Below are 25,478 nucleotides of genomic sequence, written 5' to 3'. Positions count from 1 at the left end.
ATTATTTATCGTAAAATAAGGTGTTCTCGTGTGAGCCCAGGTTGTGAAATGATGGGTTTTGTTCTGACAAGGAACTGCTAGAAGGCTTCTCTTGATTCATGATGTAGAGGCTTCAGTGTCCTGTGGATATGATCTAGGATATGAACTGAGTGGATATGTGCAAAGTGAGTAGTTAGGAGATTTTTCTTCACGTGGAAACATTCATTTAAAGAGATGGCTCCAGAAAAAAGAAGTCTAAATCTGAACTTCTTTGGAGAAGTAACTAACCAACAAAACAGCTGATGAAATTAATGAGTCATCTGAAGACTTAAGATAATGAAAGAAAGGTAATTTCTTAAAGGAAGAAAATATTAGAGAGATATCACACATTTTAGGAGATAAATTGTGTTCAGAAAGTCAATGAGAGAGAAGGGATCCCAAACTCTTTAGTCAGTAGAGATCCTGATCTCAGAGTGCTGAACCCAAAGTTGTAAAAATGTGAAAAAGTTGTTGTTTGATTTATGTATTTCTTGAGCTTTTTAATGTGCTATGTGAGTCAGCTATTGTTTGTCTGGAGAGAGAAAGCACTGAACTGAAGCATTCGCTTGGTCAGACTCCTAGAAAGCCTGGACTGCAGACATGAAGCATTAGCGTGGGCACCCAGACCACAGAGTCCTGTTAATCAGCTGGACAGTGAAGGACACCCAGGGAAACTCAGTGAATTTTCTGTGGCCTGACTTTGATGGGGGAAGAGAGACTCTAGACATTTTACAGATGCTTCCAATATTTTTTGCATTGGCAAAAAGTAAGTTCTAAGAGATAGAGGCTCTGTTAGGAGTTAACATTGTATAAAAAACACTTTAAAGTACACCAAATAATTATTATGTATTTTTTTCAAGTTGATTGTGATTACTATGAAATCACCAGTACATCATTACAAGGTTAGCAGAAATGTGATCCTCAAAGCATATTCATGGCAGGAAAACTTGGAAACCCCATGTGGCTTTGTGGCTGAAACACTGAATTGGGCAGACACAGGTTTTTATTCCCAGCTTTCTACTTGCTCACAGTAGGCAAATCATTTCATCTGTTCCCCATCTGCAAAACACAGTAAATGGCAGTGACCTACTTTATAAAGTACTTTGAGATCTATTGATGAAAAAAATGAAATGAGAGACTTTGCTGATATTAAATAAAAGGTCTTATCACTGGGAATTACTCAGGGTGCTCCAAATGTTCATTCAAGAGGATTGCTCTGATTTAAATATGTTCCTTCAGAAACTGATTCAGTTAAATCATTGCAACTCTGTAGTACAGACAAGACCAAAGACAAAGCCTGAAGCAATAAGTACAGGGGAAAGGGAATGTATTTGCAGGTCAAGCAGTGCAGAGCAAAATTCTCTGAAGTGAGCACTCCAGTCACAACCAGTTCTCATTGGCTTTCACCTCCTTCTGTTTTAACTCAGGATCATGCTATACAAATGAATGTAATAGCAAATGAGATCCAGCCTTTTAACCTGAAGTTCAACCACACGTTATTCTGTGCTGCAATATTAACCATACTTGCGACTTTCAAGTTTCAAGATCATGCAGCCATGGAGGACAATTAAAAAGAACTAAGGAACAAACTGTGTCAGACATGGACTTCCTAGTATATTTTAAAGTAGAGATGATTCATTTTGGCAACAGTCCAAAGCCTGGGGGGGGACTTAGCCTGAAGGATAGATGGTGTTGTCACTGACATCCTTCCTCATAGTTTTGTCTGGAAGAGCTTAAGAGCCTTTTCAGCAGAGCATGCTGAATCAACTCATTCTTGGCCAGCTCAGTTTGCTTTTTGCTGAGCCCAGCACAGGCAAAGAGGAGGGTGTGACCACTGCAGCCTCTTTATTCTGCAGACTTCCTAGCCCCTTTGTCATGGTTTCTGCTACCTGGACCTAGTGAAAATTGAATAGTGACCATTGTCCAATGTGTATTGCGACAGGAGTTGTAATTTTTGTGTGTGTTCTTGAAGTGCAAAAAAGCTATGTGATTCTCTATGACACTGTCACAAACCCCCTTATCTGACTCATGTTATCAAAAAATGGTTAGAGCTTAAAAACATTAATGTGCTTTTTTCTGACTGTAACAAGAAGAGGGAGTAAATGAAGTAGAATGCAATGGCCTAGATGAATTAATTTAATCCTGGATGATTTCTATTAATTTGGGGGGGAAGTATGTGTGTTTGCAGCAGAGTTAAACATATTCTGCTTTAGATGAGTCTGCAAGGATTCCAGTATGAGTATGTTGATGCTTGAATCCAAGAGAAACAGTATCTAGCCAACCTGCTATCTTAACTGCAGTCAATGGCGTTTCAACTAAGAAGCACTGAACAGAGCACTAGATCTCTCTCTTCAAAACACTCATTGCTGAGGCAGAGAGGCAGCCCAAGCCATGACATGGAAGCCCCATAATTCTTTTCTCTCTCCACAAGGAGATGAGCCTGTGCCTGGTGACCAGAGAAGATGGTCTCATTCAATTTAAGTTCCAGCTTAGGCCATGAGTTTTCTGTGTGATGGTAAGTTGTTTCACTTGTCTGTGCTTTAGGAATTGCTGTTGTACAAATAAGGTCCAGATATTCAGAGCATTAAAGGTGTGGGGCAACCTTAACACTTTTCCTTGCAATGAATGCTTTGCTTAAGTAGATCTTCATATCAGTATTAATACAATATGGCTCACACCTTTCATTAGACCCATGAGATGACACACAATATTTTGATTTATTTGCTTCATTTGGAAAAATACCTTCCATTTTTTAAGAGATTCTTCTAAGCTTGAACTTCTTATAGGGACAAGATCCAGAACCCTTAAAGTTGGGCTCTGGGCAAAAGAGGACTTTTGGCAGATATTGCCTTCACTGGGCCCAGAGACCTTAGCAGGAAAGGTAACAGGATCCTTCCCCGGTCACTGGAGTTGAACCATCTGGACCGTGACTGGTGCCCTACAAAGGCTTAGTTGAGATTGCAGTGCTAAAGAGAAGTGGACAGATTTTGTCTCTTCTCTGTAATTTCGGAGCCTCCATATATCCTCTTCTAGACCAATGAATGCCAAAATACTCAGTAAATCATATGGTAAGCTTGGACTTACTAGCAAAATTTTCATTCATACTTTCCCATCTTCTGCAGCAAGACTAGAATGCAAGAGATCAGTGGAATTCATACCTACGACCTGAATATTCATAATGAATCTGCTTTGAAAGCATCATACACTTCAGTCTCAGGACAGCTTTTGTTGTCTTTGGTGTGGTACAAGTACTAAAATAAGATGGTTGGAATGCCTTTCCATGTACCAACACAGACTACAAACACCCTCACACAGTTCTGTAACATGCATCTGACATCAAATCTACTTTTGGTTATGGTTTTAAACAAATTAATTTGCAGGCTTATAAAGCTAGTCTAGGTCTCATATATGAATATTGTTCCAAATAGTAGCTATTTATCTCATGCTTTGTTGGGGGCAGTGGAAATAGAAATGTTTTCTTTTTATAGCTACAACTTTGGCTTTCATGACATCATCAAAATGCATTGGAATTTAGCTTCTCTTCTTTCAGTACTTTAAAAAAAGAGGGAAGGAGGAAGGAGACAGGAGTTTATGTTACATACCTTTCTAATATGCTGTCATTAGTAATAGTTTCAGAATGAAAAATAAGAACAAAAGATAATTTTAAGGGGAAAAAAATTACGTACAAAGAATTTTGCATTTATTGACTGATTAACACACATGTTCACATGAGTTAGGGAAATACTCCTGATTTATTTCAGACATAAATAAGTTTTTTTATGCCACTCATATTAGGGGAAATGCTGGTTTTAAAAAATATGATTTTTGTCTTCCTGCAGCCATTTCCAATTGGCCACATTCTTCCTTCATAATTTTCTGAAGTGATACTTTTCTGATGCTTTTCAGCTTCCTTCAAACTTTGGATAATTTAGAATGGTGAAAAGATGAGCTGTGATGTTCTTTGATATCTAGACTCTCATATAGTAGTGTATATACTACCCCAAATCTTTCAAAATCTGAAAGAGAAGCTTCTGGTGAGTATGTATAGTGCTCTATAGAAGTATATATCTGACCATTGTGTTGAGACTGAAGATTCCCAAAAGCAAAGTTGAGTTTTAAAAATATGGGGGGATTTTGGGAAATGTGGAAAAGAACAGGGACTCTACTAGTCAGGGAGAGAAGAGGGCTATCTACTGATTAATGATGCAGTGAATGGCAATATCTACTCTATTAAAATCTAATTGGCAAGATAAAATAATAAAAGATTAACCTGAACTATGAAGCTGTTTTAATACATGAAGAGAAAAGTAGCTTTTCTTAGGGTTTAAGGAGTTTAATGTCTGCCTGTAACTTAACAGACATGGAGAACTGGGCTTTCCTCATATTTAAAATGTTGTTGCAATTATGTGTAAGTGCTTTCACTGAACTAAAAGCAAATAAATCTGAGTTCTCTGTGAAAAAGGAGAAGGAATATATATTGTCACCATTCATAGTAAACATGGGGAGTTAGAATATGCAAAGGAATTTGGGAATAACTCAGAAAGATTTGCTTTTAGGAACTTAAAAATAAGAGGAGGTGCTATTTTCTTTATTTAGCTTCTTCACCCCACATTTTATTTTTACATTTGGTATCTCTCCATACTTAAAATATACATGGGTATGATCCACAGGGTGCAAGAAGTTATTAGAAAGGGGCCTGCAGTAGTTCTTACTGTAGACTGAAAGGTATGTTACCGCCCTAAGAAGGATCCTTTGTTCTGGTTAAACAGAGCAAACAAATAGCTATAATCTCAAGACTTCTGTGCCTAATATGTAAATATGTCAATACACATTCTTATCTTGGATAGAAATTAAAAGATTGTTCTTTTCAACATAAAGCAGACAGTTCATGCAGCTTTATGATTAAGATGTTAGAGACTACCTAATGAAGGTATAATGAAATTGGTGTTAACTTTTGTAAATAAAATCACCTCCAAGAGAAAGAAATCCAAGAGAAAATAGTGACATGTATTTTCGAAGTGATCTGACTTGCACTGTTAGTACTGTGCACAAACTCAATTAAGGCACCGTCCTCAAAAAGCAGTTATGCAACTCACAGGAAGTGGTTTGCGTGGTCAATACTTTCAACAGTAAGTGGTCATTTAGGCTCTTGAGACTTGCAAGCCTTTGTTCAAAATATGAAAAGTTTTGGCTTAAACCACAAAGAATGAGGAAGATGACAGATAGGCAATCAGTCAAAATAAATTTTGTAACCTACCTTGGCAAGCATTACATTAATGCCCCCCCCCCAAATCCACACAAACGTTATCTATCAATCAAGGTCGTTCTTTGCTTCTCAAGTCCTTTCATAGACAAAACACGTAGAGCATGTGAAGTCAGTTCAGTTTTGTACCCTGGGAATGTTTTTAGGTTACATCAGCAGGATGAAATGAAATAATCAAAAAAAAATTGCAAAATATAAACCAAATCTATTAGAGAAGCAGCATATATATGTTATACATATATTTATAGTATATACGTGTATTTATATTACATGAAAATTAACTTTGCAGATGTCAAAGATGATACAACATCTATTTTCTGTGATTTCACTATCGAAGAGAAGGAATGTAAGTATGCAGAAATCAGAGGATTTATTTACTGATGATTTATTGATAGGTGAGATTCATTAATCTCTACAAACTTCATAAAAAAAGTAAATGAACTGGGTGTAGCAAAGGAAGCTATGATATAGAGCAGCAAGAGCCCTATGAACGATAAATAAACCCCAGGAGTAGCAACCAAGTTCAAGAAGTAGGTTTATACTGTGGAATAGATAGAATATTTATTGAATTATCTTTTTATCAGTAAATCAGATCTCAAGACAGGTAACAAATTTGTTTTGCAAAGATATATTTTATTTCATTGTGTTTCTTTTTGAGCCAGCTGCTCATAAAGGCAAGATGTTTGGTTTTAATACCAACCAAATGGTAACACTGAAAAGTTACTTTCCTCAGAATTCTCTGGTGCAACCTTTCTTCTTCCAGAAACTGCCTGGGAAATGTTTTTCATAGAATCATAGAATCGTTTAGGTTGGAAAAGACCCTTAAGATCATCAAGTCTAACCATTAACCTAGCACTGCCAAGTCCACCACTAAACCATGTCCCTAAGTGCCACATCTACACATCTTTTAAATACCTCCAGGGATGGGGACTCAACCACTTCCCCGGGCAGCCTGTTCCAATGCCTGACTACCCTTTCGGTGAAGAAGTTTTTCCTAATATCCAACCTAAACTTCCCCTGGCGCAGCTTGAGGACGTTTCCTCTCATCCTATCACTTGTTACTAGGGAGAAGAGACCGACCCCCACCTCGCTACAACCTCCTTTCAGGTAGTTGTAGAGAGCAATAAGGTCTCCCCTCAGCCTCCTTTTCCCCAGACTAAACAACCCCAGCTCCCTCAGCCACTCCTCATAAGACTTGTGCTCCAGACCCTTCACCAGCTTTGTTGCCCTTCTCTGGACACACTCCAGCACCTCGATATCCTTCTTGTAGTGAGGGGCCCAAAACTGAACACAGTACTCGAGGTGCAGCCTCACCAGTACCGAGTACAGGGGCACTATCACCTCCCTGGTCCTGCTGGCCACACTATTCCTGATACAAGCCAGGATGCTATTGGCCTTCTTGACCACCTGGGCACACTGATGGCTCATATCTAGCTGGCCGTTGACCAACACCCCCAGGTCCTTTTCCGCCAGGCAGCTCTCCAGCCACTCCTCCCCAAGCCTGTAGCATTGCATGGGGTTGTTGCAACCCAAGTGCAGGACCCGGCCCTTAGCCTTGTTGAATCGCATACAGTTGGCCTCGACCCATTGATCCAGCCTGTCCAGATCCCTCTGCAGGGCCTTCCTATCCTCCAGCAGATCGACACTTCCACCCAACTTGGTGTCATCTGCAAACTTACTGAGGGTGCACTCAATCCCCTCATCCAGATCATCGATAAAGATATTAAACAAGACCAGCCCCAATACTGAGCCCTGGGGAACACCACTTGTGACTGGCCACCAACTGGATTTGACTCCATTCACCACCACTCTCTGGGCTCGGCCATCCAGCCAGTTTTTAACCCAACGCAGAGTGCACTTATCCAAGCCATGAGCAGCCAGCTTCTCCAGGAGAATGCTGTGGGAGACAGTGTCAAAGGCCTTACTAAAGTCCAAGTAGACAACATCCACAGCCTTCCCCTCATCCACTAAGCGGGTCACCTTGTCATAGAAGGAGATCAGGTTAGTCAAGCAGGACCTTCCCTTCATGAACCCATGCTGGCTGGGCCTGATCCCCTGGTTGTCCCACACGTGCCATGTGATGGCACTCAGGATGATCTGCTCAATGATCTTCCCTGGCACCGAGGTCAGGCTGACAGGCCTGTAATTCCCGGGATCCTCCTTCCGACCCTTCTTGTAGATGGGTGTCACATTTGCTAGCTTCCAGTCAGCTGGGACCTCCCCGGTTGACCAGGACTGCTGATAAAGGATTGAAAGTGGCTTGGTGAGCACTTTCGCCAGCTCCCTCAGTACCCTTGGGTGGATCCCATCCAGCCCCATAGACTTCTGTGTGTCTACATGGTGTAGCAGGTTGCTAACCATTTCCCCTTGGATAATGGGGGCTTCATTCTGCTCCCCAGCCCTGTCTTCCAGCTCAGGGGGCTGGGTACCCCGAGAACAACTGGTCTGACTATTAAAGACTGAGGCAAAGAAGGCATTAAGTACCTCATCCTCCTCCTCAGCCTTTGTGGCGATGTTTCCCTCTGCATCCAACAAAGGAGGGAGATTCTCCTTGGCCCTCTTTCTGTTGCTGATATATTTGTGAAAACATTTTTTGTTATCTCTTTTCTTTTATGTTCTTTTTGTTATCTGCAGTGGCCAGTTTAAGTTCTAGCTGGGGCTTTTGCCTTTCTAATTTTCTCCCTGCATAACCTAACAATATCCTTGTGGTCTTCCTGAGTTGCCTGCCCCTTCTTCCAAACATGGTAAACTCTGGGGTTTTTTTTTGTTGGTGGTGGGTTTTTTTGTTTGTTTGTGTTTCTTCCCCCACCCCGAGTCCCAGCAAAACCTCCCTGTTCAGCCAGGCCGGTCTTCTTCCTCGCCTGCTCGTCTTTTGGCACATGGGGACAGCCTGCTTCTGTGCCTTTAAGGCTTCCTCCTTGAATAATGTCCAACCTTCCTGGACTCCTTTGCCCTTCAGGACTGCCTCCCAAGGGACTCTGTTAACCAGACTCCTAAACAGGGCAAAGGCTGCCTTTCTAAAGTCCAGAGTAGCGGTTTTGCTGACCCCCCTCCTTACTTCTCCTAGAATTGAAAACTCCATCATTTCATGATTGCTGTGCCCAAGATGGCCTCCGACCACCACATTGCCCACCAGGCCTTCTCTGTTCGTAAACAGCAGGTCCAGCGGGGCACCTCCCCTGGTTGGCTCACTTACCAGCTGTGTCAGGAAGTTATCTTCCACACACTCCAGGAACCTCCTGGACTGTTTCCTCTCCACTGTATTGTATTTCCAGCAGGCATCTGGTAAGTTGAAGTCTCCCATGAGAACAAGGGCTAGAGACTTCTCCCAGCTGCTTATGGAATATTTGATCTGCTTCTTCATCCTGGTTGGGTGGTCTGTAACAGACTCCCACCAGGATATCTGCCTTGTTGGCCTTCCCCCTGATTCTTACCCATAAACACTCAAGCGTATCGTCAGCATCATTAAGCTCTAGACAATCAGAACACTGCCTAACATACAGGGCTACCCCACCGCCTCTCCTTCCTTGCCTGTCCCTTCTAAAGAGTTTATAGCCATCCATTGCAGCATTCCAGTTGTGCCAGTCATCCCACCATGTTTCTGTTTTTAGGACTCGTGGGCTCTTATTACATGTACTTATGCATGCACAGAAGAGAAAACTGTTGAAGCAATACAATGTTGAAAACATTTTGTCTCAGGATAGGCAAATGCCTACTACTCATGTCCAGATCATCTGGCTTTGGAGGATGTTCAGTTTAGATGGTAGCTTGGGACACTGTGATTAAATGGCTTTGGAAACACCATTCTCATGGACTGTCACTGGTACACAAGCAATAAAGTAGTGTTGGACCTACTGTAATTGCTGGAGGGAATAATTTATATTTAAGAGCTTAGGAAAAATATGATGTGGACTTTTCTAAAAAGGTGGGTATAATAAAGATCTAGCTGTTTGGACGTAAAAGATCCCATAACTATTTTTAAGATCTGTGGACTCCTTGCCATCATTACAGAAAAAGCTATTTGATTTGCTTCTGCCATGGTGCCAGAAAACTGACAGTCTTGGCATAAAGGGATCACATGATGTACTAGGCACTAATGTTGCTGCTGAGTTTTCTTATTCTCTCTGACAACTGTGAGGGCCTTGGCAGGGTGTGCCTGCTGTATTTAAGAAGAGGAACAGCACTGCTACCACTGCTAGCCATCATGAATGAAACCATACAGACAATATTACTAGAGGGGGCAGGGTGGGATGAATAGAAATAAAAAGGAGGGAGAGAATGTGTCAGTCAGGATGCCATTACTGCACCCAGAAATGATTATTCAGATATGCACTGGCTCTGGAGAAAGCAAGAAGGGTACTCTTTGGAGGGCTTTCTTGCCAGTCCTTTGCTCATCTGGTGATTATTTAGGGAGGCAGTTATCCAGAGGTAGCTGTCAAACTGTGTCCCTCTTGTCTGCTCCTCTTCTACAGGATCCTCATACAGCTTGTGTGGTATGTGCTGAATATACCCATCACGTGAGACTGTTGGTTCACAGCCCACAGCCATGCTGAGACACGCCAACAAGACTTGGCCTCATTTTTGTGTTTGGTGATGGTTGGATGTTTATGCTGTTTTCATGTTACTGTCCTCTAATAACTGCAGTTTATTTTTGGCACTGCATGATTCTGCTGCTGGCAGAAGAAGGATGACAGAGAAGCAGGCAGAGGAAAAGAATAACTGCGGGGTCCTCTTTGGTGGGAGTGAGGAAGTGGTCCTTCTTCCATCGTGACCCTTCACGTTCCCTTTCAGTAGGTTGCTATATTGTCCTTAGAGACAAAAATAAGAGTGAAACTCTTGCATCTGTTCCCTTGTAATTTGGAAATCTATAGCTTCCAGTGGAGAAAAGCTTCCACAGTTTATTAACAGCTGCGCTTATTCCCCATGCCTTTGTCTCACAGAACAGAAGGAATAATAAGCGCCTATGCTGAAAGAGATGTAACAACCAGTGGTAGAGCAGTAAAGGAAAACTAAGTTATTGCTAGTCTCCTGAGTCTGAAATGGTACAGTTGCTTTCTCCTGGAGAGGGAACTGATAATGGTGCTTACAATAGATGTAACTGCTGATCTGGGTGAGAGCTATGTTGTCAATTTAGTCATCTGGAAGAATATAAGAAAAAGAGCTGATGGCTGCAATAATTTTGGTAGCTCTTCCCAAGTGATGTATGAGAAGAGGCTTAACAGGTCTTGCTCACTTCATTACTGTACTTCTTTTGAGCAAGGGATCACCTAGAAACTCAATAATATTAAATCCCTCAGCCTTTTGTCAGGCTTGAGGTAGGTAAATATATTTGTTACCCTGTTACAGTTGGGAAAAATTGAGCCACGAAAGGATAGTGACTTATTTGAGGTCAGAAAAATCCTCTATAGCATAGCCAGGAAGAATATCCAAATTAGACGTCAAATTATCGATATTTTAAAAACTATCTGAGGTCACAAATTGAACTGATTTTAGTAGTTAATGCAAGATGTACAAACTAGTGACAAAAAAAGTCAAGGCAGCAGATAGACTTCTGCTGTACAAGGACTGCAATCTAGCTTGCTGATTTCGCCGATCCTTGCCTGTCTTTCATACTTAAATTGCAAACTCTTTGGGAACAGATCCCCTTTTTACTTTGGACCATATGGTGGATAGACCAAAAGGTTCCCCAGTTCATGAACAGATGCTACAGGAAGAAAATCAATAACTGTGAAGAATGTGACTAGATGGTACAGGGCTGTTAGAAGAAACATCAGTATTAGTTCTTAAAAAGAAACAGAGAACTATGATTACGTGCTTTAGCAGAAAAAGGAGGCTTTACGTACAGCTCTTCTCCTATATAATGTGTCTGACACCTAGGTCAAGATGTAATCTTAAGTTTTGTGGATCCAAAATACATTTTTTAACAGGAGTTCAGTTCTGTGTGAACTGAAACGTGAGGGAAGAAATCTTTAATCACATTTTCCATGGAAATCAATGCTGAAATTAATGGGCAAACAAGTAAGAAAAATACTTAAATAACAGTAAGACTAGACATTCCCAGTGTCTGAACTAAACCCAGAGACTTCCCTGTAACAGATTCTGGTTTTACCTGGCTTTCTCTCTCCTGAAAAGTGATATAGGATCCTGACTATCTGAGGTGGAATTGCTTCTAAAAGGCACACCTGTTATGCTACAAAGTAAGAACTGAGCATCAGCAAGATGGCAAAGCATTTCTATAGGCAACAGAGATGCCAGCAGATTCACAGCAGGTCCTAGGAAACAAGAATGAAAAGGACCTCAGACTCTATGTCCTCATTTAGTTGCTTGACTTCTCCATTACACAGAGGAGTAAACAGGAAAGGATTATGGCTTAGGAGCAGGTTTGCTTTCCCTTTCTCACAATGGAAAGAATGAATGGAAGATCAAGGTGGGGATAAGTCTTTCTACACAGAAGAACAAGGCAGGGAGAATCTAGTTTGTATACAGTATTAAAGCACTTTTTGCATGTTTAGTGAAGAACAGAAGCTATGGACTGTGTGTGCTGGTTTTGGCTGGGATAGAGTTAATTTTCTTCATAGTAGCTAGTATGGGGCTGTTTTGGATTTGTGCTGAAAACACTCTTGGTAACACAGGGATGTTTTAGTTGTTGCTGAGCAGCGCTTACACAGAGTCAAGGCCTTTTCTGCTTCTCACACCACCCCACCAGCGAGTAGGCTGGGGGTGCACAAAAAGTTGGGAGGGGACACAGCTGGGACAGCTGACCCCAACTGACCAAAGGGATATCCCATACCATATGACGTCATGATCACCATATAAAGCTGGGGGAAGAAGGAGGAAGAAGGAGACGTTCGGAGTGATGGTGTTTGTCTTCCTAAGTAACTGTTATGTGTGATGGAGCCCTGCTTTCCTGGAAATGGCTCTAAACACCTGCCTGCCGATGGGAAGTAGTGAATGAATTCCTTAGTTTGCTTTGCTTGCATGCACAGCTTTTGCTTTCCCTATTAAACTGCCTTTATCTCAACCCATGAATTTTCTCACTTTTACCTTTCTGATTCTCTCCCCCATCCCACCAGAGGGGAGTGAGCGAGCGGCTGTGTGGCGCTTAGTTGTTGGCTGGGGTTAAACCACGACACTGTGTTATCTCTCATATTTATTCTGTTTGTGGATGATGATGCCTATGTTGTATATTCAGAGTCACTGCAGATTCCTATCTCTAGCATGTTGAAAATTGTTGGTTATTCATGATACTGTTACAGGTTTTGTGCAACAAGGAAACTCCTTGGCTTGCAAAAACTTAGTGTGTTTCCAAACAGAACTTTCTTTGTGTACAACAGCTGATGTTCCAAATGTTGCATGATGCTAATTTGAGGCCAAAGGCTTCTGTTTCATAAGAAACCCTGAGTGCCACTACTTATGACTTAGAGGAAACAGGCTCACTGAAAACTGCAAAAAGTTTCATGTTACCCTCCAGAGCTGCATTTTAAATTGGCCCATTGGAACTCAGCAGTTTGATAGACTGAGAAAGAATATGTGCAAGAGATAACTCAGTATCTTTCTGAGTTTTTCAGTAAGTTTTATGCTTTTTACAATTAGGTCAACTCATATTGATTAAGTGCAAAAGGATTTTTAAGAGCAGATCACAAGAAAACACAGACGTCAGTCAGCATGTTCAATTAATGATTTCAGAATTTAGTGCTTCTAGTAGAGCCTCTACTATACAGTGTCTCTGTATTGTTCATAAATCTATGTTGCATACAGGCATTGCATTACCTAGTGTTCTGGAGTGAGGCATGGCAGGTGTTTTCTCATTTGCCGCTGTACTCCCCTGGTCAAGGCAGAGTGGAGAAACATCCATTTGAAACAATAGGTTGAATATAAGGATCATAGGCAAAATGTAATTTATTAGTTGGATTTCAGCCAATAATCAGGGGATAAACAGCCCTTATAAGGCATGCCATGTATTCTTTAATGACTAAATAGTGAGGTTTTTCCACTTTCCATCTTATCCAAAAAGTAACTCAAAACCTTGATAGTGCCGGCCTTACTCAAACGGCAAAGTCGTGCCTTAACAGGGATGGTGACAGCACTTGTCTGTGCTTAATTATTTCTTACACTGGTGCCTCCCACTGTCCCTGGATTTCATGTTTTGCCCTGTTCTTAGCTGCTTTCCAGAAACCATTTCACCTCAGCGCACATGCACATTCCTCAGCACCCCATTGCCACTCTGACATTTTGCTTTGAATTTCCCAAGTTTCCCTCTCCTTTAAGCCTTGTTGGAGCCTTGGCACTCTGGGAGAGGTGTCCCCTAGGACTCTGTCAGACTGAAAGGACGTGTATGCACTCTTATTTCCAAGATTTAGTTTTATTAGAGATTTGTTCTTTTTCTTCTCTGTATCCCTTTCTAACCGATTGCTATTCAAAGCTGTATTCCTTCTCCATGTGACAAGTGTTTAGTAAATTCCTAAAGTTGGGTTTTTTTTTCTGTTCAGAATACTTTAAAAGCATAAGGTTTTTTTTCTGTGTATGGGATTTTATGGCAGAGAGGAATATTTGAAAAGGTATAATTGTGCAGTTTGGTTTTGGTTTTGGGTTTTTTTTTTCTATTGAAGACTAGATGATCCTGTGTACATGCAGGTTACACTGCCAACAACTGGTAATAATTTGAGTTCATTTCAACCATCTGCTTCAGAATTTGCATGCAGCTAATCTCATCCCACTTCTACAAAGCACATACTTTTCTCTGTTCTTCCCTGCATTTAGTAACATCCTCACTTTGACAATAAGGCTTGGTTTAGGAATCTTCCAGAAAACTGTCCCTAATTTACTATATAGTTGAGGCTTTAAATAAGAGAAGTGTCAAATACTGCATTTATGAAATTCAGAATTAATTTATCTTTAAATGTACATCCCTGAGTTGCACATTACAAGAGGATATTTAGATGACCTGCTTATCCCAAAGGTACCCTACTTACAAGATGACAATGAACGCAACTGACTTTCTCACAGCATCCTTCACTGAAAAACATTCATAAGGGTAGTTAGAACATGGCATCTTAACAGACCATTTAAGTGATTCACTTAGTGTGACCTTGAGGCCATGTGCATACTGATACTATTCTGCAATTATATGGAGTACCATTTGAAACAGTCTCCTCGAGCTTTTGCTCTTGCAAGTCTAGAGGAAAAGAACTCTTCTAATCTGCTTGTCATATCCTTCAGCAAAGACTCTACATTTAGGTTAGCATATGATCACATATGTAAGACAAGAAAGAATCTGCTTCTGTTAGGAAGTACTTCTCATCCAACTAGCGCTTCAGATCAAAGCAGCAATCCCAGCAAAGTGACCATACTAAAAATCATTGTCAAGATGCTTAGCTAATGTTACACCTGGGGGATACACAACAAATTCTGAGAAATAAGCTTAAGATATTCAGCTAAAAAAAAGTGCTTTGAACTGTGTGACTTCTACTGTATCAAAAATCACACCAACCTGAAAACAACCTGGTATGCATAGCGACATTCAGTTTTTCTTTTCTTGTCTCAGATTAAATCAGCATTCAAACAGGTAGACTTGTTTAATGGCAGCAAAACAGCACCTCTCTGACAACAATGTATGCCCTTCTGTTCTTGCAAAATTTTAAGTCCCTTCTCCACAGCTCAGAGGTTGAAAGCAAAACCACCCAATTGTGGTCGAGTGGAAATCTAGACCAAGAGTAAATTTTACTTGGACCTCCCCAAGGTTCTGGTCATGTGATGTCTCCTACCTTTCTTCTCTCTCTCCCAGTCTCTTGGGAAAAAGCCACAGCGGTAGGTATATGTGGCAGGCTATAATCTAAACTAGATGTGCATATATATGCACACATGGAAATGGGTGTACTCCGACAAGACATTAATGCTTCCAAGTAGTTACAGACATGGAAAAGTATCAGAGGACAGGTGAAGCAGCACCTGCCAATTCAGAGAAGGACACGTGAAAGCTGCAAACAAGGATATGCATTGAATTACATACTAATCCCAGAGACCAATGAGCAGGTAAGCTTGGGCACAGCAGCGATTTCCCAGCGGTTCGCTGCAGCACAGGAAGGCACCGCAGGCATCTTGCTCCTTCCTCACCTCTCGGCTGGCTCCCAGGGAGGACATCGCCTGGGGAAGTTTTGGGAGTGCTAGGGAGAGGGAGCACACAGACAGGGTGTTGTGAGCTGGGGCGCGGCGCCACCAGGAGCCAGCCCGTTTCGGGAAGGGCTTTCCCGCGCTGCCCCACAGCGCCGGCTCCTCACAGGGCGGCGGCTGGCCCACGCCTCGAGGCCGCAGGGGCACCCACCACTCTCCTGCACATGGGAAGGTCCGCGTGGGAACAGGGACACCCTCCCCATCCAACACCTCCGCCAGCTCTCAGGCCAGACCCTACCCCTGACGAGCGAACGCGACACCAACACCTGTGCGGGGGCGGGACGCCGCCGCGGGCCGCTGCACCTACAGGCGGCCGCCCCGCCCCGCCTGCTGCCACCAATCCGCGCCCGCTGCCTGCCTCCCACCCCCTCCCTACGCCGTTTCCGTAGTGGGTCGAGTACTATCTTCCCCCGAGCCTTGGGAGCCCTATATGACCTGCTAGAGAAAATGGCGGCGGCGGGGAATCGTACTTCGTTGTCGGGATTATCCTCGGGTAGTAGTGCGGAGGTGGCCGCTGCTGGGAGCCTGAAGGGCGACGCGGGGAGTGTCGCCGGGAGCGGTGGGGGGCTCCTGCGGGAGGCGGGCGGCGGCGGCGGCTGCCGGGAGCAGCGTTCTGACTGGAGACGGAAGCAGCTGCGCAAAGTGCGGAGTGTGGAGCTGGACCGGCTGCCTGAGGCGCCTCTCTTCCTCACCGCCGCCGCCTCCTCGTCCTCCTCCTCTTCGCTGGAGCCTCCCGAGACGCTGCTGCTTCACTACCTGCCTGGGCCGCGCTCCAGCCCCGCCAGCCCGGCTGCCTCCCCCAGCCGCTGCGCCGAGTTCCTGGAACCGCTGCCGGCGGAGAGTCCGGCGGGGACCGACCCCGCTGCGGAGCGGAGGATGGAGCCGTCTCCCCCCACGAGGTGAGGGGGAGGTGGGGGGGAGGGGACGACAGTGGAGGGACAGTGGAGGCGGCGGGGCTGTTCCCGTGGGGAGGGCTCGGGCGCCCCGTTTCCACTCCCCCGCGGGCGCCCGGCTGCCGCCTGGCCAGGAGCGGATGCGGGGGTGGCGGGAGCTGCCCGCGGATTGCAGGGCTGGGGTGCGGCGGGCAGCTCTCGTCCGCCGTCTTCTGGGGCGCGGAGGTACCTGGCGCGTGCTTGAGGGAGGGGTGGTCGCCGGGCTGCCCCGCGGGCCGCCCGCAGCTGTCAGCGGTGCGGGGCTGCGCGGGGCCCAGCAGCTGGCGCCGGAGGAGCGGGTCGGGGCGGCGCGTCCCTGCGCCGTGGGCGTAGCTGCGCCGGAGCCGAGCCGTGTGGGGGAGTGTTTCTGTGTTTAACTTCTGCCGGAGTCCCAAAAGGCTTTGAAGTTTGAGTTTGTGGTGGTGGCGGGGACCGAGGTCGGATGTGTCAGCCTTTGGATCTCGGTGCGAGTGGAGCCCGTTAACTCTTCTGCAGCTCTGTCGCCTCGGCGCCAGAGCAGGGCGCGAGGGTGCGGCGTGGTTCAAGCGGCAGCTGTGCTTCTGCTTCGGGTGCTCACTGAGTACCTAACTGCTTTCTGCACTTTCCTAGCAGTTTGCTGCACGAAATTGAGTAACTTTATTTCTTTTTTTTTTTTTTAAAAAAAAAAAAAAGGACTTCTCTGAAGTCTAATTCTAACTTGCAGCATCGTGGTATTGTGGAACTGATTTCTTTGATTTTTTTTTTTTTTTTTTTTTTAGTAAGGGAGGGGGAAGGAAGGCTTTCAAACATAAACGTCCCTTCTCTTATTCAGAGAGAAAGTAACTTTGTGGTGGTTCAGTCTAGGTGATACACTTGAGTGGTTTCATTTAGTGCCCTTGTGTTTGTAGTCCTTGTTTGCTTTCCGTGTGTTTTATTTGATAAGTCCAATTTCTTGAGGTTTTATAGGCATAGTATGGGCAGTTCTATTTGATATATGTGGAAGTATTCAGGGTGAAAGTGAACATGTCCATGGTGAAGCAGTTTAAGTACTTCAGAGCACATTTCAGCTTTAATATATACTTGCGAGGTCAAACTGGTATGTGTGTGGGAAGGCACTGCAGTAGCGATGGTGTAATTTTGATGTGAAGTTGATAATTTCATATGGATTTCTTGTAAGGTTTTACATGATATGGACTGTGTAGTTTAAGGACTTAGTATTAACATCAAAAAACCTATTTTAGTGCTGCCTTACAGTTTGCCTGGCTAATTATTTAAACCTCATAAGAAATCTAGTTCCAGTTTGAACAGATGGCTTTTAGTTTTATTCTTTTTAGTTGTTTCTTATGGCAGCTAACCCTCAAGGATATTTTTTTAAAGGTTGACTTATCTTGGGACTACCATAATAAAAACTGGTTTATAGACCAATGTCCTGTTTATATGAATTTTCAGCAATTCTGATGGATTTTGGCCTATTTCTAGGGCAGTGTAAAAATACTTGATATCATGTGGTCCTAACATATAAGAAATGCCTCTGTACTTAAAGAAGGATTAGTGGGAAATCTTAAATGTTTCAGGAGGGGAAAAAGAACATGTATGAATTTTAGCAAGTATCTTGGGCTTTTTTTTATGACTCTTAGCACTACTTTTGTCTATTGAGCCGTGAATTTATAATGTACTGTATCTCGTAATACAATTGTATCCAGTTTCGTGGCTTTCAAGGAAAATAGTCAGTGTCAGAACATGCTTATCACCAGGAGACTTTGAGTTGTTTTAATAAGTGGGAGTTACGCTTGATATTAGAGGTACAGGAAGGTCAATATATGTCGCATTGATGCTGAAACATTGAGTCCATCCTTGCTAGTCAGTCCCACAGCAGCAATGACAGAGTAGCTGTGGATTTTTTCCTTTCACATGGACAGTTTTGCTTACTTTTAAGTGCCTGCATTTGGACAAGTCAGTGCTTTGAGTGTGTGTATGAGTTAAAACCCTTCTCCCCAAATGCGCTCTCATGTTTGACTAGGCATTTAGCATTTTCTATGATTTGTTAATATTCCAAGTGCTTTTCCCTTTAGTATTTTAGTGAGATAGTCTACTTTTCAACTGTATTCACGGTAAATTTAAATACATGGCAACATTAATAGTGATTTTTCTTCAGAAATACTCTATATGAGCATTTATAGGATAATAATAATTCTGTTTACTGGTAACGCGGCATACAGATGTTGGACAAAGTACTACTTTGTCAGGCCGCATCAAGAATTTAAAACATCTTTCTGCCCTTATAGTAATATTAACTTGCTATAGCCGGAGGAGGGAGATAAATTTGTATGTGAGTAGCAGTTAGCGTATTACAGATTAAATTTGTGCATGCAGCTGTTGCCCAGACATTTAAGAAGTGAACTGAAGGGCATAATCAAAATAATGTTATGTGGAGGTTTTCTATTCTGTTTTTAAATACAGTAGTTGTACTTTCCTGTAAGGCTGTACTGTTTGTTAAAAGATACTGTACTTGCTCCAAAGTTGTCTTATCAGTCTCTGTTATTACAGTCACTTTCTTTTTAAATAGATTTTCTGTTTATGCTGGAAGACCTGCATGAGCCTCAGAATGAAGCTGAGAAGGAAAACTGACTCTGCTGTTAAGTCCTAAATGTAAATATTACCTTTTTTTCTTTAATCTCTCAAGCATTCTGCTTGTCAGGGCAGTAGAACAAATATTATCACTAAAAGCTGTGAATGTTATAAGCTATCTTTTTATATTGCTGTAAGAGGAGGAGGGAGTTGTTTTACTAGGAAATGCAGCTTCAAGATAAAGCACTTCAGACCTTTTATCCCATGTCTATACTGACAGTATATTGATTTGGTTTATAGAAAAAGATCCTAACGGTGAGTTCAGTGATAACTGTAATATGATTTCTTGTAACTTATCATGGACACATCATAACATGGAAGTTATAACTTCCAATTTGAGGCAAATCTATGTAGGCAAAATGCACCTCCTTCTCTGCGACCTTAACAATGTTCTCTTAAAACGTTCAAACCATTTAAGTGATGGTTTTTTGTCTGAAATTGGTGTAGGTGACTTACTACATCCCTGAGTACAGAATTAGTTATACTTCTATAACCCTGTGTTTATAAAAATGAAAAGTGGGAAATGTTGCAATTAGTCTCCTCTGAATATAGTAACCATGTACTGTGTGACTTGGGTGAAAACTAAGTGTTTGAATTTGAAAATGCATATGCTAGCTGTGGCAGACTTGTCAGATAGTTCAGCTGCAAGACAACCTTTGTAGATATTTATGCTATATTTTCTGCAATTGCTGTTTGCATTGATGTCTGCTAGAGATACCAAAGACACAGTGAAACTGAAGTTTTGACTATATGTACAAGTGTACTATTAAAAGCTTGTCAGTTTTAGCTCTGCTTATCAATTTGTAGCACCTTTGTTTGGTGACTTTCAAAGGAGGGCATGAACGTATTGAGAGCACTGGACTGGGCAGTGGAGTGAGAACAGAGGGAGAGTAACTACAGTGAAAGCACAGTGTGGCCAAGGTTTGACATGCTCTTTTTCTACTGAAATGATAATGTTCTCAGTTCATGTTGTCAGAATGTAGCTAAGGTAAAAAATATAGCTTATTTACCTTGGCTAAGAATAGCCAAGGTAAAATATAATTTTATGTGTTTTAACCAAGTCCATAATGCTGGATATTTTTCGCTGTCTGCTTAAATAAGCTGCCAAATTTTCTGCTTCCAGTTTAAGCTGAATACTACTGTGAGAGAAGTTTCACCTCCTACCTCTTTTGTGCTCTGTGGCTTGAGAGTGTTTTTGGAAGAGGGTCATCTTCTACCATGTCTGATTTTTATCGCTATTAGTTATTGCAAGTGGTAGGGTTCTGCTTAAATGATTTGATCTGGTATGGCAGTTTCTTTGTTCCTATGCAAAGTAAATAGATTGTAACTAACTAATCTGGAGCTTTGTCTCATTTGATTTAGTGATACTAAAGGTTAAGTCTTCACTGTCACTCAGTGGAGTCTAGGTACTGATCAGCGTGATACCTGTGTGTAGATGTGTGCAATTGTGCCTTATCCAAAGCTCAAACATGTAGACTACAAGATACTTTTGAAGATCAGTTTTTCCTTCTGTGTGATGGATTTGAACTTCATGAGTTTTTTGGGTTGGTTTTTTTTTTTTTTTTTTTACTGTGCTAATGCATTTGTTATTGTTTGAAGTTGGAGTAAAGGTAATGGTGCAGCTGTGCAGAAGTTTATCCCAGTGCAGGAGAGGATGAGGTGGCAGTGGAAACAAGTGGCTGGGGGTAGGGTGACTGTGGGAATGCTTTTACTGGCTTCCAGTATTGGTGAAAGTTGGCTTAAGGTTGTATAAAGTAGAAATTATATGTTGCCACATAGCTTTACGAGTTTGTTTAAAGAACAGCTAGTCTTTAGCAGCAGTGGTGATAAGAGAATGAATCTGGTCTGAGTTCTGGAGTTTCTAATGCTAATCTCTGTGTTCTTGGTGGATTCTCTGTGAGAGGGTTGTCTTATTTTACTTTTTATCTGCTCTGCTCTCACTTAAAACGATAGAATTACAGTTCATTCTTTTGTTCGAGGCAAAATGGACAGAAAGCTTTTAAGAGGGCTTCATAACTTGTCTCTAGGTGACTAGGAGAATGTGGTTAAGTGGAAAGTTGCTTTCTGTTGCTTCCCTCCCTTTTTATCTTTACCTGGAGGCTGAGTGTGTTGCCTGTAGGACACTTCTGATTTCCTGTCTCACCACCCTGCAGAACTGGAGAATCCTGCTTGGTGGTGAATAGTCTTGATTATTTTTTCACATAAGATAGGTTTGTGGGTTTGGGAGTGTGTGTTTTGGCTTTTTAGGGTTTTGTGTTTTTCATAGAATCGTCAAGGTTGGAAAAGACCCTTAAGATCATTGAGTCCAACCGTTAACCTATCACTGCCAAGTCCATCTATACCATGTCCTCGAGCACCACATCTATCCGTTCTTTAAATACCTCCAGGGATGGAGACTCAACCACTTCCCTGGGCAGCCTCTTCCAATGCTTGACCACCCTCTCAGTGAAGAAGTTTTTCCTAATATCTAACCTAAACCTCCCCTGGCACAGCTTGAGGCTGTTTCCTCTCGTCCTATCGCTTGTTACTAGGGAGAAGAGACTGACCCCCACCTCGCTACAACCTCCTTTCAGGTAGTTGTAGAGAGCAATAAGGTCTCCCCTCAGCCTCCTCTTCTCCAGACTAAACAGCCCCAGTTCCCTCAGCCTCTCCTCATAAGACTTGTGCTCCAGACCCTTCACCAGCTTCGTTGCCCTTCTCTGGACACGCTCCAGCACCTCGGTGTCCTTGTAGTGAGGGGCCCAAAACTGAACACAGTACTTGAGGTGCGGCCTCACCAGTACCGAGTACAGGGGCACTATCACCTCCCTGGTCCTGCTGGCCACACTATTCTTGATACAGGCCAGGATGCCATTGGCCCTCTTGGCCACCTGGGCACACTGCTGGCTCATGTTCAGGCGGCTGTCAACCAGCACCCCCAGGTCCTTTTCTGCCAGGCAGCTCTCCAGCCGCTCCTCCCCCAGCCTGTAGCATTGCATGGGGTTGTTGTGACCCAAGTGCAGGACCTGGCACTTAGCCTTGTTGAACCTCATACAGTTGGCCCCGGCCCATCGATCCAGCCTGTCCAGGTCCCTCTGCAGGGCCTTCCTACCCTCCAGCAGATCAACACTTCCACCCAACTTGGTGTCATCTGCAAACTTACTGAGGGTGCACTCAATCCCCTCATCCAGATCATCAATGAAGATGTTGAACAGGACTGGCCCCAACACTGAGCCCTGGGGAACACCACTTGTGACTGGCCACCAACTGGATTTGACTCCATTCACCACCACTCTCTGGGCTCGGCCATCCAGCCAGTTTTTAACCCAACGCAGAGTGCACTTATCCAAGCTGTGAGCAGCCAGCTTCTCCAGGAGAATGCTGTGGGAGACAGTGTCAAAGGCCTTACTAAAGTCCAAGTAGACAACATCCACAGCCTTTCCCTCATCCACTAAGCGGGTCACCTTGTCATAGAAGGAGACCAGGTTAGTGAAGCAGGATCTCCCTTTCATAAACCCATGCTGGCTGGGCCCGATCCCTCGGTTGTCCCACACGTGCTGTGTAATGGCACCCAGGATGATCTGCTCCATGACCTTCCCTGGCACTGAGGTCAGGCTGACAGGCCTGTAGTTCCCTGGATCCTCCTTCCGACCCTTCTTGTAGATGGGTGTCACATTTGCTAGCTTCCAGTCATCTGGGACCTCCCCGGTTGACCAGGACTGCTGATAAATGATGGAGAGTGGCTTGGCCAGCTCCTCCCTCAGTATCCTCAGGTGGATCCCATCTGGGCCCATGGACTTGTGGGCATCCAGGTGGAGGAGCAGGTCAGTGACTGCCACCTCTTCAACAACTGGGACTTCACTCTGCATCCTATCTCCATCTCCCAGCTCAGGGGCCTGAAAACCCCGAGGATGACCAGTCTGACTATTAAAGACTGAAGCAAAGAAGGCATTAAGTACCTCAGCCTTCGTGGCCAGGTTACCTTCTGCATCCAACAAAGGAGGGAGATTCTCCCTGGCCCTCCTTTTTGTCACTGATGTATTTATAAAAACTTTTTTTGTTGTCTTTAATGGCGGTGGCCAGTTTAAGTTCCAGCTGCACCTTCGTCTTTCTGATCTTCTCCCTGCATATCCTCACAACATCCTTGTAATCCCCCTGAGTCGCCTGCCCCTTCTTCCAAAGGTGGTAAGCTCTCCTTTTTTTCCTGAGTTCCAGCCAAAGCTCTCTGTTCAGCTAGGCCTGTCTTCTCCCCCGCCTGCTCGACTTGCGGTACATGGACATGGCCTGCTTCTGTGCCTTTGAGACTTCCATCTTGAATAACATCCAGCCTTCCTGGACTCCTTTGCCCTTCAGGACTGCCTCCCAAGGGACTCTGTTAACCAGACTCCTAAACAATCCAAAGTCTGCCCTTCTAAAGTTCAGGGTAGTGGTTTTGCTGACCCCCCTCCTTACTTCTCCTAGAATTGAAAACTCTATCATGTCATGGTCGCTGAGCCCAAGACAGCCTCCGACCACCACATTGCCCACCAGGCCTTCTCTGTTTGTAAACAGCAGGTCCAGTGGGGCACCTCCCCTGGTTGGCTCACTCACCAGCTGCATCACGAAGTTATCTATCTCCCACATGCTCCAGGAACCTCCTAGACTGCTTCCTCTCTGCTGTTTTGTATTTCCAGGAGATATCTGGTAAATTGAAGCTTGCTTTTTTGAAGATCAGTTTCATTGGATCTTGAATGGAAAATGTCCTGAAAAAACCCAGCAGCTCTATTTACTTGATAATTAAGAATCACTTGAAATTGGGAATCATTTACTTTCTGTCTGGAAACTGATGAAATACTTCTCAAATTGTCTTAACAAAAGCTGATACAGCCAACACTCCCTTATTAATTTTGCTCAGAAGTGTCCAATTTTTTTGATAGTGCCCAGCATCTGATGACTAAGGATTTGAAGGTGTTTGTAAAAAGCGGGTTTTTTTTCTTTTACACTTAAAACACTTTTCTTTTACACTTGTCATTGAATATTCTGGATTCTCTGCTATGAGATGAAACTGGAATTCAAGTCAGTCTACCCTTGTTTCACACTGAGACAGTGTATTTCTTTTGTATCCCTGAAGTGTAAACTAATCTCATATTACGTGGAAGTCTTACATAATACTGTTTCATAGAATCATTAAGCTTGGAAAAGACCTCTGAGATCATAGAGTCCAACCATTAACCTAACTGCCAGGTCCACCTCTAAACCATGTCCCTAAGCACCACATCCACATGTTTTTTGAATACTTCCAGGGATTGTGATTGCACCACTTCCCTGGGAAGTCTGTTCCAATGCCTAACCACTCTCTTGGTGAAGAAATTTTTCCTCATATCCAATCTAAACCTCCCCTGGCACAACTTGAGGCCTTTTCCTTTTGTCCTGTTACTTGGGAGAAGAGACCGACCCCCACCTCGCTACAACCTCCTTTCAGGTAGTTGTAGAGAGCAATAAGGTCTCCCCTCAGCCTCCTCTTCTCCAGACTAAACAACCCCAGCTCCCTCAGCTGCTCCTCATAAGACTTGTGCTCTAGACCTTTCACCAGCTTTGTTGCCCTTCTCTGGACACGCTCCAGCACCTCGATGTCTGTCTTGTAGTAGCCCAAAACTGAACACGGTATTCGAGGTGTGCCCTCATCCAGATCACTGATAAAGATATTGAACAGGACTGACCCCAATACTGAGCCCTGGGGAACACCACTTGTGACTGGCCACCAACTGGATTTGACTCCATTCACCACCACTCTCTGGGCTCGGCCATCCAGCCAGTTTTTTACCCAATGCAGAGTGCACTTATCCAAGCTGTGAGCAGCCATCTTCTCCAGGAGAATGCTGTGGGAGACAGTGTCAAAGGCCTTACTAAAGTCCAGGCAGACAACATCCACAGCCTTTCCCTCATCCACTAAGCGTGTCACCTTGTCATAGAAGGAGACCAGGTTAGTCAAGCAGGACCTTCCCTTCATGAACCCATGCTGGCTGGGCCTGATCCCCTGGTTGTCCCACACGTGCCATGTGATGGCACTCAGGATGATCTGCTCAATGATCTTCCCTGGCACCGAGGTCAGGCTGACAGGCCTGTAATTCCCGGGATCCTCCTTCCGACCCTTCTTGTAGATGGGTGTCACATTTGCTAGCTTCCAGTCAGCTGGGACCTCCCCGGTTGACCAGGACTGCTGATAAAGGATTGAAAGTGGCTTGGTGAGCACTTTCGCCAGCTCCCTCAGTACCCTTGGGTGGATCCCATCCAGCCCCATAGACTTCTGTGTGTCTACATGGTGTAGCAGGTTGCTAACCATTTCCCCTTGGATAATGGGGGCTTCATTCTGCTCCCCAGCCCTGTCTTCCAGCTCAGGGGGCTGGGTACCCTGAGAACAACTGGTCTGACTATTAAAGACTGAGGCAAAGAAGGCATTAAGTACCTCATCCTCCTCCTCAGCCTTTGTGGCGATGTTTCCCTCTGCATCCAACAAAGGAGGGAGATTC

The 25,478-nt window shown here is 43.7% G+C and overlaps 1 protein-coding gene across 1 annotated transcript in view; it reads left to right on the top strand.

Moving 5' to 3' along the window:
• Window positions 1–15,849: 15,849 nt before the first annotated feature.
• Window positions 15,850–25,478, top strand: part of LOC148055214 (mitogen-activated protein kinase kinase kinase 1-like) — an 80,990-nt gene continuing 71,361 nt past the window's right edge. The window contains exon 1 of the mRNA XM_087762408.1: window positions 15,850–16,350. Coding sequence (XP_087618534.1) covers window positions 15,899–16,350 — 452 coding nt within the window. The 5' untranslated portion in view covers window positions 15,850–15,898. The remainder of the gene's footprint in view (window positions 16,351–25,478) is intronic.

The sequence above is a fragment of the Nipponia nippon genome, unplaced genomic scaffold (genome assembly GCF_047370975.1).
Source record: "Nipponia nippon isolate SJK-2023a ecotype South Korea unplaced genomic scaffold, ASM4737097v1 scaffold_26, whole genome shotgun sequence".
NCBI lineage: Eukaryota > Metazoa > Chordata > Aves > Pelecaniformes > Threskiornithidae > Nipponia > Nipponia nippon.
The sequence above is the reverse complement of the archived record's forward strand: the minus strand, read 5'-3'. Positions and strand labels throughout refer to the sequence as shown.